This window comes from Bos javanicus, chromosome 19 (genome assembly GCF_032452875.1).
Source record: "Bos javanicus breed banteng chromosome 19, ARS-OSU_banteng_1.0, whole genome shotgun sequence".
NCBI classification, from domain to species: domain Eukaryota; kingdom Metazoa; phylum Chordata; class Mammalia; order Artiodactyla; family Bovidae; genus Bos; species Bos javanicus.
The window spans coordinates 40,412,244-40,427,265 of NC_083886.1; the positions used below are offsets into that span (position 1 = coordinate 40,412,244).

Genomic DNA, 15,022 nt, shown 5'->3' on the forward strand with positions numbered 1-15,022 from the left:
CTACATAATATGAAACTACCACATAATAGTATTCTCTATATTCAATAAAGTCAGGATGGTAGACTGAAACCAGCCTTGGTGGGAATCTTTGCACCATAGAATTGGCAAACACTACAGAAAGGGACTTGATTTATTGTTTCTTTCTTTATCTAGATTTAAGAAACTGATGAAGAATAATAATTCAGATTTTAAATGAATGTATTATGTCTGTAGCCATTATGTTCTGGATAGACAAAGCTTGAGGAAACATCCTTTCAGTTATTTAAAAACTGTTTTCTGATCAGCAAGGAAGCTGCTCCCATATTTGACAGTTAAGACGTCTTTGTTTATTCATTTTTTTCTTACACTGACAGAGGACATCAACCAATAACCATGTCGCAATTACATTCCCCGCCTCAATAGAAACCAGTTTGGCTACCCATATAGGAGTTTGGCAAAAGCCAATGAAAGTATTCTGTGAGAATAAATTGGTTATAAAGAATTTGCAAATGTGCATTATTATTTGTAAATTCTGTGTTACATATCCTTTACATCAGTACAATTTATGATAAATTTATGTACATATATATGCATACATTCCCCTTTTCTCCCAACAGTCGGCTGTTCAACATTTATCAGCACAGCCCTGGCTCTAGAACATATTCCTCACGTGTCATTCTATAAATATTCATTGGATGCCAAGGCGGGGATACAGTCAATGAACAAATGACTCGGCCACGGTCACACGTCGCAAGCTGCATAGGTAGGACCAGAGCCAGAGGTATTGTCCTCCCAAGGCCAGCGGCTCTCTCCCAGGACGATACCAGGCTTTCCAGGGCCATCCCACATTACCCTCACCAGAAGGGGTGGTTTCGCCCAGAGCGCCCGGGAAGTGAAAAACTAGGGTCGGGTTGAGGACTAAAGGCCAGGCGAGAAGCAGCTCACGACCAATAGCGGCCCAGGCTTCGCGCAACGTCACTCTCTGAAGAGGCCAGGGCGAGCAAGCCCTGGGGGAGGGGGCGTGACCACCATCTCCCGGAAGTGACGCCATCTGGGGGTGGTGCTCGGTGGCGGCGACGCGCGGCCTGGGCTCGCGCTGGGCTCCGCGCGCCCCCCGCCCCCTCTATGAGGCAGAGGCCGCGGCGGCCGTTAGCGCTGTCGCTCCGGGGGCCGCGGCGGGCGGGGCTCCGGCGGGGCCCGGCCTAGTCCCCACCCCAGCCCGGCTCCCAGCCGCCCGCCCTCCCTCTCCCCGATGCAGGGGGCCGAGCTCCGGGATGGCGAGGCGGCGGCGGCGGCCGCTTCGTACCGCGTCCTGAGCCGCCTGCTCGGCTATGGAGAGGCGGCCCCCGAGCCAGGCCCGCCGCCGCCGCCCCCGGGCCATGGCCCCGCGCCGCCACCCTTCCTCGCGCGGCCCGGCCCGCGGGGCTCCAGGCCGCCTCAGCTGATGGTGTTCCGCAACGTGGGTCGGCCGCCGGAGGAGGAGGACGCGGAGGCGGCCCAGGAGCCGGGACCCTCGGAACTGCTCTGTCCCCGGCACCGCTGTGCCCTGGACCCCAAGGCCCTGCCGCCGGGGTTGGCGCTCGAGCGGACCTGGGGCCCGGCGGCTGGACTAGAGGCGCAGTTGGCCGCTCTGGGGCTCGGGCAGCCGGCTGGGCCGGGGGTCAAGACGGTCGGCGGGGGTTGCTGCCCGTGCCCGTGTCCCCCGCAGCCGCCCCCTCCGCAGCCCCAGCCGCCTGCTGCCGCCCCGCAGGCCGGGGAGGACCCCACGGAAACGAGCGACGCGCTGCTGGTCCTGGAGGGCTTGGAGTCGGAGGCAGAGAGCCTGGAGACTAACAGCTGCTCGGAAGAGGAGCTCAGCAGCCCGGGCCGCGGAGGAGGAGGGGGCGGCCGGCTTCTACTGCAGACCCCCGGCCCTGAATTACCCCCGGTGCCCTTCCCGATGCAGGACTTGGTCCCTCCCGGGCGCTTGAGTCGAGGGGAGCAGCCGCAGCAGCCTCCCCCGCCGCCGCCGCCTCCTGGGCCCCTCCGGCCACTCGCCGGCCTTTCTCGGAAGGGCTCCCTCAAAATCCGCCTCAGTCGCCTCTTCCGCACGAAGAGCTGCAACGGTGGCTCTGGCGGTGGGGATGGGGCCGGCAAGAGGCCTTCTGGAGAGCTGGCTGCTTCAGCTGCGAGCCTGACAGACATGGGCGGCTCTGTGGGCCGGGAGCTGGACGCGGGGAGGTGAGACCGGCTCGGGGGCATTAGGGTTGGCTGACAAACTTCCTTTTCTCTTTTCATTTCCCTTTTATTCTACTGCTAAAAAAAGATCCTGACAGTTCTTAACGTGTGGCCTTCATCAGGAGGCAGAGACTTGGGGCTAAAGGTGGTAATATCTTCCAAAAGGTCAGAGCTGTTTGTGGGAGCAGCCTTCACTACCCCCCCACCCCCACCCCCACTTCTCAGCTGGTTAGCATCTCTCTGGGCGATGATTTGAAACCACCCCACCCCGGCCCAGCTTTTAAAGTTTTTTCAAGGTTTGTGTCTACCATTACCCCTGGCAGGAAGCTTGCTGGAAAGGTGTGGCCTTTGGGGCAGAAAGTTTGAGTTTGACCACCTTGCTTATTCTTTCTGTGTACCAGCACCCCCCTTCACACTCATGCATGCAAATGATGTGACAGACTTGTGTAGTTGTAGGCCAGCAGTCAGCTGGGCATCTCTAGTCAAAATTTTAATGTTTTCTTGATTGGTTACTTAGACATACTTGATATCTCAAGCCTGTGTGCTAACCACTGTGAGAATAGAAAATAGCCTTGTTCTCAAACCTGTATGAGAATTCTAAGTATGATGTGCATGCATACTCAGTCCTGTCTGACTCTGCGACCCACAAGGCTCCTCTGTTCATGGAATTCTCCAGGCAAGAATACTGGCATGGGTTGCCATTTCCTGCTCCAGGGGATCTTCCCCACCCAGGGGTCGAAACTGCATCTCTTGCATGTCCTGCATTGGCAGGCAGATTCTATACCACTGGGCCACCTGTACATGAATTCTACCCCAGTTGATGAAAATTCCAAACTTAGACATAGATTTTTTTCTGCATTTCTGAAGTGCAGACAGCTCTCTGACATCCAGTGTTAGATTTTCTCTTGTGGTAACTGCCATTGTGGTTTGCACTGCTGAATGGGTTCTTAGAACGTTTGGAATTGGTTTTGGTGCAGCTCATAAGATGCACCAGTAGCCACAACCCAAGGCTGAAAAACAGGTAGACAAATTGAGAATTTTACTGTGCACCAGAATCACGTGGGGAGCTTTGGGAAAAGATCAGACGGCCCCAAGATTTGAATTAAAAAAAAACTCCCTCATATGATCTGGACTGAAAATCACTCATCCATGGACTTCTCCTTTCAAAGGAACTTTTACTCCAAGAGGAAAGTATGGGATCACTTTTTTGTTATTCTTGTTGGCCGCATGGCCTGGGGGGATGGAACTTGTGTTCCCTGCAGTGGAAGTGTGGAGTCCTAATCACTGGACCTCCAGGAAATTCCTGGTCAGTTTGATTTTGTTGCCTTTTCTGAACAGCTTGCCAGGGTCTCATCTTGGGATCAGACAAAACCTAAACTCCCTGAAGAAACCAGTAAGTTGAGGCGTGTTGTCCCTTCAGGTAAATGTATGTTTCACCATTTGCCTCCCAATAAACTCACGCTGGGAGCTCAGGTCTGAAAAAGCATGTGGCTGCTGAAGCAGCTTTTTTCTGGTAGGCTCTTCATTCGATGCTCCACTTAGCGGTGTAGATGAAATTTTCATTTGCTGGGGGCAGGGCAGGATTGAAGCTGTGGGTAATGACCTAGGATAGATTGCTAATTTTCTTGTGGTTTGTCCTGCCTTTGTTCCATATTGACCAGGACTTGGTCTAAGATTCCACAGACACCAAATATGAGGTGTGGCGTGAAATTAGCTGCAACATCTAATAGATTAGGAACAGGAAAAGGTATATAACATTATACGGTTTTTTGCCTTTGGAAGCAGAATTTAATGGTCATTGGCTGCTCTGTCACCAACCCTCACGCTAAGCACAATACCGATTTCTCCTGCAGAGCAAATTGGTCTGTAGCTCTGCAAAGAAGCTTAGTTCAGGGCACTGGAGAATTACATTTCTTGGTCCAAGAACTTTTTCTGATGAATTGGAGAAGAGCTAGGTATTCATGTATGAACGTTTGGTTGACTGCTGTTAGGAGGCACATGTTGTACAGAGAATGTGAACATGTGGATTCCATGTAGGACTCCAACATCACCTGTGAGATGCAGCCCGATTTTGTTTTCTTCATGCTTCCCTCCTTTTTTAATCTGTAAAATGGGAGTGATTCCTGTCTTGTTCCTGACCTTATAGGAATAGAGTGAAGACAAGAGAAATTAAGATGGGATATTTTTTGCCTTTGGAGGAGAGGTAGTAAAATAGAACTGGTGAAGTTTTAAAAAATGCTTAGGATTTACTGTTAGATTTTCTCGTTAGCTTTTCCATAGCTTACTATGTGCCAGTCTTGCTGGCAGTCTTGCAGCTGTGAGAAACTTGATAAGTCTGGCCAGGGTAGTTGTGATTTCTGTGGCTCTACACCTCAGTAAGTCTGCCCTGTTGGGAGGAAGGATAAGTTTGGATTTTTAGCTTGTTCTCTTGTTTCGATTGGTAGGACCTGGAAGCCATGAGAAATGTCAGCCCTTTGCCAGAAGGTGTATCCCTGGCTTCTTATTGTTGGTTGGAGTTAATTATGAGTCTCTGCAGTCTTTGCTGTATAATTTGGGGATTTTGCAGTAACCTCTAGGCATGATTCTCTTTGCTCTTCTCAGTATTTGCCTTTCCCACAGCTGTCACGAGAAAGTATCTCCAACAGTCTTTTTTTTTGGCTGTGCTGTGTCTCCATTGCTGTGCACGAGCCTTCTCTAGTTTCAGTGAGTGGGGGCCAGTCTTCGTTGCAGTGCACAGGCTTCTCATTGCAGTGGCCTCTCTTGTTCCGGAGCACAGCCTCTAGGCTTCAGTAGTTGTGGCTTGTGGACTCTGGAGCACTGAGTCAGTATTCGCCTCAGGGTATATGGGATCTTCTCAGAGCAGGGATTGAACCTGTGTTCCCTGCAGTGGCAGGCCGCCTCCCAACCGTTGGACCACCAGGGAAGCCCTCGTACAGTTATTTTAAATTTTGTTTTTTTTTGGCAGCGCTGCATGGCATGCAGGATCTTAGTTCCTTGACCAGAGAAACTAACCTGCACCCCCTGCAGTGGAAGCACAGAGTCTTACTGAACCACAAGGGAAGTCCCCCATGATCATTTTACAAGACTTAACAGTTTCCATATTAAAAAAATATATATATTTATTTATTTGGCTGCTATCTTTAGTTGCGGGACACAAGAATCTAGTTCCTTGACCAGGGATTGAACCCAGGCTACCTGCAGTCTTAGCCACTGGACCACCAGGGAAGTCCCTCATATTTTAACATTAAACAAGACTTTAGTTCCTTTCACATGCTTTGGAGTCTGCTAAGTTGACCTTCCTGGATACACTGAGTCTTAGGTCCTGAGGTCTAGTATGAGTTCACTTAGAGAACTCTTGAAGTGAAGGAATACATGGGCTCACCAGCTAATCAGGTTTCTGTTCTGGAGAACTGGGCTAGGCTGTGTAAGACACATATGTTGAAATTCAGAGAGCTGGGCTTGATGCCTGTGGGCTTCGGTGTTATATAGGATTGCTATTTCAGGAAAACCAGTTAAGTTCCCTTGTCTGGTTCACATATGTTTAGCTGATTGTCTTCCTTTGTATTTGGTGAGAAATAGCATTCAACCCGACTTTTTTTGAAGCATTCCATAATACACATTTGGTTGGAAATGGGTACCTTGTTCATTTCTCAAGGGTTTTTTTTTTTTTTTAATCCTACTTAACGATTGAGGCTATTGCTGGCAGTCTTCATAGTTGTGAGGTGGAAAAATGGAGAACAGTTTTGTAGTGGTTTCCTATCTATTTGTTTGGGAAAAAAGATACAATTTTGGAAAGAAAGGCTGCCTTGGCATCAGTTTGGGGCCCTGCTGTCTTGGATAGACCTGGCAGACCCGAGAAACCCTTTTCTCTGTTTTCTTGAGTCTTCAGGTCTAAGAGAGTCTTTTTGAGAAAGAGCATGACATACTGAGAGAAAAATGATTGTATGGTGTGGTGAAGAGGGTCTGCCTTTGTGTTTAGGTTTTGGGTCCATATTCTGTTGATCTTTTCAACTATTTTTCCATGAAGTGGTTGTGGTTGGCAGCTCTGTTTTGGAATGAGCAACCTGGCTTTAGAAATCTCTGTCCCTTTGAGTCTTGTGTCTTTTACTCCTTTACATTTTGCCCACTGACATCATTTCTAAGGTTTTAGACCTTGGGCTACCCCTCTGGGCTTTTCCCTGGAAGTTCCCTCCATAGGTTCTTTAGTTGGTTTATGGTGGAGTTTTGGATCTGACCTTGTTGCACAGATGTCTGTGTATTGGAACTAAAAACGAGCACATGGTTTTTGTGCCTGTAGCACATGAACAGACACTGGCTTGTGATGTGTTGGAAATGGCACAGGCTGGCGGACTTGGCACTGTGTGCTTTAACAGGGGCAGAGGTAAATTGTGGCTGCAAAACCTGATACTTGGATCCTACATTAAAAGTTAGCAAAGGACATGTGTAAGTCTTAGGACACTGTAGAGGGGATTTATGGACAAGAGAGAAAGAGCATTACTATGTCATTGTTTGTATTTTAGGTTTCAAGGAATTTGAAAAGTGGCCAGTAGTTATATCAGTGTGTTGTCAACCTGTCTAGTCTAATGTTTTTAACTCCTTTTATCCCACAGATCTGTTGCCATTTAATTAGTAATTTGCAGAGTGGAAGTGGACAGAGACATCCTATGTCTTTGTTACCCGCAGCACAAGCAGTGCATAGTTGACCCAAAGCACAGCTAGCCGCAGAGAAGACCTAAGGTCTTCTGCTTGCCACCTGAGGCATAGCCCACCAGTCCTACTGACATCATCCTTCAGGTCTTTCTGCTGCTAAGATGCAAGTAGTCCACTGGCAGAGTTACAGTGGCTTAACTTTGTACCCTAATGCTTGTCAAGGTGATTTGGGGAGGAGGAGAATAATATGGAATGTCGTATAGAAGGGTTAGTTAAAAATTTTACCTGGAGCCATATCATTCTTGTTGGTTTCCAAACAACAGCATATCTAGCTTAGAATGATTATCATTTTAAATGTTTCAGATATACAAAAAGAAATTTATAAAATGTATATACTATAATAATAATGAAATGTATATTAGGTAACCATCACTAAGCTTAACAAATAACATGTTATCAGTATCTTTGAAGACCCCTGAGTGTGGCTTCCTGATTACAACTCCCCCCTCCCCCGTGTGACCACCATCCTCAATTTTATGTTAATCATTCCCTTGCTTTGTTTTTTATAGTTGTCTAGATTGGTCTTTCCATGAATGACTGCCATTAGAATGCTCTCAGGATCCTTGAGAGGGAAACTGCTTTGGATTTTTAGTTAGACAATATCTCCCCAAAGAGAGAAGGAAGCACTTATATTTGTTACTGGCCTTTCAGCCTCTTAGACCTTCTACCTCTCTAAGCTTCCTTATTTGTCCGAAAAAAACCATTCTGAGATGCTCAAATGGCTCTGCCTGGGTTTAGAGTCATATATATTTCTTTTTCTAGATCCTAGAAACTGTGATTTTCTTCTTCAAAATGTCGGGGATGGGGAGAAGAGCTGGAGTGAGGAGGCCTCGGCAGGATGTGTGCATTGGGTGCTGCTGTTCTTCAGCGCTTGGCACCGAGGAGCTTCGTCCTCAGCATGGGCAGATGGCAAAGCATTGCAGCTTCCTTTGAAAAGAGGCAACCAGCCAAATGGCTGAGGTGTGAACCCTCTGAGAGGCCAGTGCTTCAGGTTTCTGCTTGCTGAGTTTAATGTTGTATCCGCAAGTTACCGAATAGAAATCAGCTTGGACACTCTTTAGTCTTAAAGTTAATGTCCAGTGGAATTCGTTTTCCATCCCAGACCTCTGGAGTGTTGGGACTAAGCTGCAGACTGCCACAAGCAACTTTTATAAATAGAGGGACTGTGTGTGCGCCTGTCTTTTTTTGATGCAGCCACCTCTCCTGTGTGTGCTGTGGGCGGGGCGTTCACAGTCGGCACGTCATTAGACTTCTCAAGTCTCAGCATGGAGGCGGCTACAGAGGGAGTGTGAGATGGGTCAGGAATCCAGCATCTCAGCTATTTCTGAGTAAGGTCTTCACAGTATGGTTTTGAAATTCTGTTTGAAGTGAGTTCTGAGAAGCACAGACATCTGCGTTAAAACATAAATGCATAAAGATCATCCAAAGTCAAACAATTCAAAGTAGGATTTCATTTTGGATTTTCTTTGCTTTTCCCCATCTCTTGGTGCAGTTGAAGTTTTATTTAAACCTTTGGGTGAGAGTAATTTTGGAAAGTGAGCCAGCTCTAAGGTGTAGAGTCAGGCATTTAATTTGGTGGTGGATTTTTTTTTTAAGGACTTATTTATTGAGATACAATTTATATACCACCTAAAAGTCACCTTTTTTTTATTGCTTAGTTCTGTTAATTTTGACAGATGTCAAAATCATAACCTCTTCCACAATCAAGATATAGCATATTTTCATCACCTCCACTTCTTTCTCTTATAGTCAGTTCAGTCATCCTGAGGTGATTAGCACATTTCTATCAGAAAGACTTTTATCAGTCTTTTGGATTCCTTTCATTTCATTTCTCACCCAAAGCCAGTTTAAATTGGTGCAATGTGAAGTTACCTTTGGTGTGTCTTCAGAGATCTGGGTTTTCCAGCTGGTTTGGGAGCAGCATCAAGAACAGGCATGGGGTGGTGGGGGGGTCTATGACTGGCAGCTCAAAAAAGAAGAGGCCAGCTTCTTTGGGTGCCAGGCAGAGCATCTTAACTTGAAGAGGCTCCCTTGTTGGCTGTTGGCTTTGACCCATGGCTTGGGGGCATTTTGCAGAAATCAGAGGCCTTACTGGTTGAAGATTGCATGTATATCCTGTAGTTCTATTCTCAAATCCAAAAATCCTGCCTGGTTCACTTTGGGATCTCCTGCTCCTAAGAGCAGGCCCAGAGGGAAAGCTGGTGCTCTGAAGTGGCACCTGTTCAGATTAAGAGCCTTTCTCTTGGCTTTCCTGTGAGAATCAACTCTGCATCTGAATTCCTTCCTCTAGAAATGGACTTACTAATTACCACTCAAGATGTTTTACTCTTTTAAGGTGATGGGTGTGGAAAGCTCCAAAGAGATTTCTTATTGCTTTGTAGGCTGGTGAATTCTGTAGCCAAATCTATCTAAGGAATCGCCTTAATTATTTTTCCCTCTTTAAATTTTAGTCTTTATTACAAAAGCGTGGTTGACAGTGACTCGGGTTTGCTTTATTTTTCAGTGCATCTGGGATTGAGCGCTGCAGTGATTTAAATGCATGTGTGTGCATTCTCCGCCTCATTCTCTGTGTGCTTTCTCGCCCCTCAGGAAACCCAGGTTGACAAGAACTCAAAGTGCCTTTTCTCCAGTCTCCTTCAGCCCGCTGTTCACAGGTAGGTGATCTGTTTCTTCTTCTGTAACATCTAAAAGCAGGACTGTTCTGAGACGTGTCAGGAAACACTTGCAGATGCATCGCAGAGGGAGCTGCAGGCATGTCTGCAGTTATTTTCTTCATTCCCTGCCTGCTGGGTTTGGGGTGACGCTATTTTTAAGTTGTGGAATGTGTTCTTAACTTTGGATGCTTTATAATTTGAGGTAGAGACTGCTTGCTGGTAATTAGGTGGCCCTGGCAGTTATGCAGGCTTTAGTTCAGGGTCATCACGTATAAATTAAAAGTAGGAAATACAAATTTATAGGCTCATAGCACATAAAGGACTCTGGAAGTCATATAGTTCCTGTGCCTGCTTCCAAAGGGAGTTCATGGATTATCTAATAAACATGATCCACGATGATCTGGTCTATTTTTAAAGACTTTGGGCAAAGGGGAATCACATGAACTCTTGTCTTACCCATTTTGGGAGCTAACAGTTCTTGCAGCTGTTAAGAGTTCTTATTGGATCTAATTTAAGTCTCTCCTCATGCAGCAGGGAACACAGTTGCTAAAGTAAGAAAGTGGTCAAATATCCTTTCACCTTCTCCTTTGAAGGGGAGGTTTTTCTGAGAGGGAAACCTTTTGTTCTGAGTCAGGTGTGGAGTTTCTGCTTGAATGAGCTGTAGAAAAGGACATCTGGAGCACACAGCCTCAAGTTTCAGAAACTGAGTGCTCCTCACTGGGTGTGGCTGAGAGTCCTTTAACCCGAATCCTAGTTTCAAACTCTGTTGGATATTGTGTCCCTTGAAAAAGATGATTACAAGAATTATGATCTGGGACTGGACATTTTCAGGAAAATGTTCAACAGTCTAGTGGAACCCCCATTACTGAGTAGACTGCTGTGAACTGTCAGAACAGGTGAGTTTGGTGCCTGTAATAGGCACCGGTGGAGAAGGAGGACCTCTGTTCTTAGCCCAAGCAAGGAATTAAAGGATCTTACCCTGTAGCAGAATGTCTTTCTAGTTAGTAGTTGTTTCCCTTTTAAAGTAATGAAACCCACATTTGTAGTTTCAGGTCCCATGTTCTTATTTCAAAGAACCTTAGCTGTCTTGAATTATTTCCTTTAAGTGCTATACTACCTACAAGCTAGACCTTTCTGACCCTTCCGGAAACCTGGGCTCATTGCATTGCTCTGGGCAGCTAAAGTGAAAGTGAAAGTCGCTCATTCCTGTCTGACTCTTTGAGACCTCATGGACTGTCCATGGAATTCTTTAGGCCAGAATACTGGAGTGGGTAACCTTTCCTTTCTCCAGGGGATCTTCCCTACCCAGGGATGGAACCCAAGTCTCCCACATTGCAGGCAGATTCTTTACCAGCTGAGCCACAGGGGAAGCCCTGGGCAGCTAGGCCCTCAGTAATTAAGCTGTGTGATGAATTCCTAGAAGTTCCACTGATGACTTTTGGAAGAGCTTTTCTGCTTGTCTTAGTGTTCAAGACCTTTGTTGGAGAAAAAAAAAAAAAACACCACAAACTGTATTAGATTCTGAATGTCCAGTTTCTGGTCTTTTAGAGATATTTGTTACCTCATTTTCTTAACTGGGAAACATTAAGATTCTAGCTAGGGGCTAATTCAGCTTCCTACAAAAGAAAAAGGTGTTGGAAATAACACCCTACGGGCCAAATTAGAGAAATCCCAAATTCTGACTTGTGGATAAGATCTACCAAAACAAACTGACTCTTTGCGACCTTCAACAGAAGGTTGATAAAATAGCCTTCATTCTCTGGTGATTCATGAGGAGAGAGGGTAGCTGTGCTGGGTGGCAAGAAGGAGTGAATGTGGTAGAGAACAGAACTGCATAACATGCTGGAAAGTAAGACAAACCATGTGTACCTCCCTCTGCCCCAGTTCCTACTGAGAAGCTTCCTCTAAGCTTACCTGACTTTTGCCTGACTGTGGAAGTAATTAATTATCAGGGTTGTAAATGTACTTCTCAGCCTTTGTAGCCTCAAGTGTTAGGAATTAGTTGATATCTGAAATGGTTGGGCCTCTTAGGAGTGACTATTCTGGAAAATCTCGATGTGGAAAACCCCATTTAGAAAGAAGTTGGGGCTAACATTGGGACCTTTATCTGGATTCAGCTTAACAGTTCTTGTATTTTAATAGTGCTTGCTGTCCGTGTCCATTTGGGCTTGTAAAAAGTTGCTAGCCTTGCTCCCCGAGGCAAAAATTGATACATAAATCTGTAAAAATAAATGATGTGGGTTCCATTTGAATAAAGAAGACTTCTTGTTCAAGGTTATATCCTCAGTGGCAGAGCCAGCATTAGTTGGCTTTTCCACTGTCAATCCCATGATTTTGTCTTAAAGATCCTTGATCTGTAACAGAGTAAAGGAATAATGGAATTTAAAATTGACTTCTCAGGTGTCTGGACTAGGGGGATTCCAGCCGTGGGAGCATTAGATTTTGAACTTTCTGAGAGCCATGGACCTCTGGCGTCCCTTGCTTGCTCTCTGCCTCCCTTTGCTTCCTGGCCGTGGCTTTGGGCCAGGTGCTGCTGTAACACGCTTGCTCCGTGAATCCCTCAGGTGAAACAGTGTCTCTTGTGGACGTGGACATCTCTCAGCGGGGCCTGACCTCTCCACACCCTCCAACTCCCCCTCCTCCTCCAAGAAGAAGCCTCAGCCTCCTAGGTATAGTTTCCTCCCCTCTTCCTTCTTGCCCTGTGGGAGGGTGAGCTCTGTCGACCTGTTGTTCTTTGCCAGGAACCAAACAGACTCCTGGGTTTCTAATGATGACCCAGTTATTATATTTCTTGTCCCATTCTCAGCACCCCTCTCATTTCCAAAGTGGTTAAGTGGGTCTCTTACCTGCATGCTGTAACATCTACTGTCCATATATTATTTCAATCTTTATTTATTTATAAAGAGTATTTATCTTGTTCTGAATCTACTGCCAATGGGCAGCTTTGGGGATATCCTTACTTTCCTACTTTCAAGCAAAGGAAACCAGATTAAGATGATTGTGGCCCTCTGTGCAAAAAAGACAGGGTGAAGCTCAGGCCATTTTGCCCCCGAGGGGAGCCTGATGATCCTCTTCCCTCTCCTCTGCCTTCCCTGTGCTCATTCTGTGCCCGTATTTCTGAACCTCTTGCTTTTGTTCTCTCTTCTAGATGATATCAGTGGGACGCTGCCTACATCTGTCCTTGTGGCTCCGATGGGGTCTTCCCTGCAGTCTTTCCCCTTACCTCCGCCTCCTCCACCCCATGCCCCAGGTTAGCTTAGCTTAGAGGCAAGACTTGCAAGAGTGGGGAGAACAAAGTGAAACACTTTTGAAGGATGGGAGAGATCTATTTATGGAAATAAAAGAACTTAGGAGAAAGCTTAAATCATATCCCCTTGGCTGGACCAGAATTCCTTGGAAATGAGGCCAAGCACTGGTTATTTTAGCCTGTTTTCTTTATGGAGGCAAATCTGAGTTTTGGTAGAGATAAAAGACTGTTGGATTTTTTTTGTCTCTTTGCTACTGAAACTTGTTTGCAATCCTCGAGTCAATATCACTTAGGAAACTGCCTTAATTTCAGTAGAGTGAGGAGGTTTAATATGTTGCTGGTTTTCAAAGTTCTGTGATCTTTCTAAGCTTTTAGCATTTACTGCAGCCTTGTAAATAAGTACCAAGCATTCAGTAACCCATACCTGCTTGACCAGCCCCCAGTGCCCAAGGAATAAAATGAATGAAATCAGCATTCTTTTCTACTTGCCTGACAAAATCTACTTGCTTGGCAAAATCGTTGCTCTTCCTGGGCAAGTTAAGAGAGTCACTATTTCCAAGGCTGCCTTACCGGCACTTCACCTCGAGGTGGGAGAAGTTGGAATCGCTCTAGGCTGGTGCAGGCCCTGAAGTAGTCGCCTTAGTCAGGTTAGTGAGCTGCTGCCTCCCCCTTTCCTGGGGCTAAACGCCCCCACCCACCCTTCACAGCTTACACGAGCCCACACAGCTTTGTGTCCCAGCCCATCCAGCTCTTCCGCACTGCTTTGGCTTCCACCCTTTCCAGCTTAGCTTCTAATGCCTTGCCCGTCTTCAGTTAGCATCTCTGTTTTGGGGGGAGGGAGGGTCTACTTGAGGTTGGGAATGATAAGGAGCAACATGTGACCACTGCGCTCTTGCCCTGCAGATGCATTTCCCCGGATCGCTCCCATCCGAGCAGCCGAATCTCTGCACAGCCAGCCCCCGCAGCACCTCCAGTGTCCCCTCTACCGGCCTGACTCGAGCAGCTTTGCGGCTAGCCTTCGAGAGCTGGAGAAGGTAGGTGGTACCTGAGGACTGGCAGCTTGCCTCCTCTCACATTCTCCTAATTCTAAGCCAGGCTCCCCTTTTATTCTTTTTAGAGGAAGAGTAGTTTCTTTGTTTCTGTATTTACAGTGACAAAACAATATGTTGCTATCATTAGTTCTATGAGATGTTGTAAAATTGAATCTGAAAAAAACATCTGAACCTGGTGAGAAAAGTTATGGAGAAATATTTACATAGTCTAAGCTGACCTAGGTCCCTCATCTCTTCTTTGTAGGGCTTTGGTAATGGAACTGTAAAGTTTTTCTGTTACTTTGAAGGCCTGAAAATGTGATGAACCTGATATTGATTGCTAATGGTTGAGGCACTCCTACCAGCTTCTACCTACTGCAGTGTTTTGGAAATGGGGGGTTCTTGTGGTCAGAGTAATTGTGCTGAAAACTTTGATGTTTCTGTGTTCTAACACCTTGCCACTTCTTTGATAGTGTGGTTGGTATTGGGGGCCGATGAATTGGGAAGATGCAGAGATGAAGCTGAAAGGCAAGCCTGATGGTTCTTTTCTGGTACGAGACAGCTCCGATCCTCGTTATATCCTGAGCCTCAGTTTCCGATCACAGGGTATCACTCACCACACCAGAATGGAGCACTACAGAGGTGAGAGGTGCTGGCATTTGAAGGAAACCTTCTTTCCCCTTTGGCTTTTTCTACCTTTGCTATCTGACTTTCTCATTGGAAGGATTCACAGAAATGGAACTGTGAGTAGGTAGGAAAATCTCAGGGACTCAACTGAATATTGATATATGGGCACTGATTTCGATCACGAGAAATATTGGTGGGGATGGTGAGGAACATACATGTTCCATTTAAAAGTTTTCTCAGCATCTTGTCTCTTAAATAGAGTCTGAAGAAGACTATTGAAGAACAGAATAAAGCCAGTAAAACTCTCTTCGTAGCAGGAAGAAATAACCTAGGACCATGAGACAAATTCTCCCAAGCTTTGGTTCATGATTAAACTTACCATCTAGAGATATTAGTCATGTATATAAAGAGGAGAATTTGTTGATCCTGTGACTGTTCTGTTCTGAATTTCTTTGCACGGCAGTCACATCAATGATAATTATGTCTTTTTCTGGTCAGCTTTGTAGTCTTGTAGGAAATAGTCATCAAAACTCTATGAGAATTTGTGGAATCAACAT

At 46.2% G+C, this 15,022-nt stretch overlaps 1 protein-coding gene across 4 annotated transcripts in view; it reads left to right on the forward strand.

Annotated features, from left to right (window-relative positions):
- Window positions 1-1,027: 1,027 nt before the first annotated feature.
- Window positions 1,028-15,022, forward strand: part of SOCS7 (suppressor of cytokine signaling 7) — a 28,940-nt gene continuing 14,945 nt past the window's right edge. The window contains exons 1-6 of one of the 4 annotated variants that reach the window (XR_009731365.1): window positions 1,028-2,199; window positions 9,496-9,560; window positions 12,125-12,229; window positions 12,709-12,810; window positions 13,711-13,841; window positions 14,312-14,480. Coding sequence is in view for 3 of the 4 variants with exons in the window: in XM_061391559.1 (XP_061247543.1) it covers window positions 1,232-2,199; window positions 9,496-9,560; window positions 12,125-12,229; window positions 12,709-12,810; window positions 13,711-13,841; window positions 14,312-14,480 (1,540 nt within the window). In the remaining variant the exon portion in view is untranslated. The remainder of the gene's footprint in view (window positions 2,200-9,495; window positions 9,561-12,124; window positions 12,230-12,708; window positions 12,811-13,710; window positions 13,842-14,311; window positions 14,481-15,022) is intronic. The other 3 variants (XM_061391559.1, XM_061391560.1, XM_061391561.1) reach the window with 3 other exon arrangements.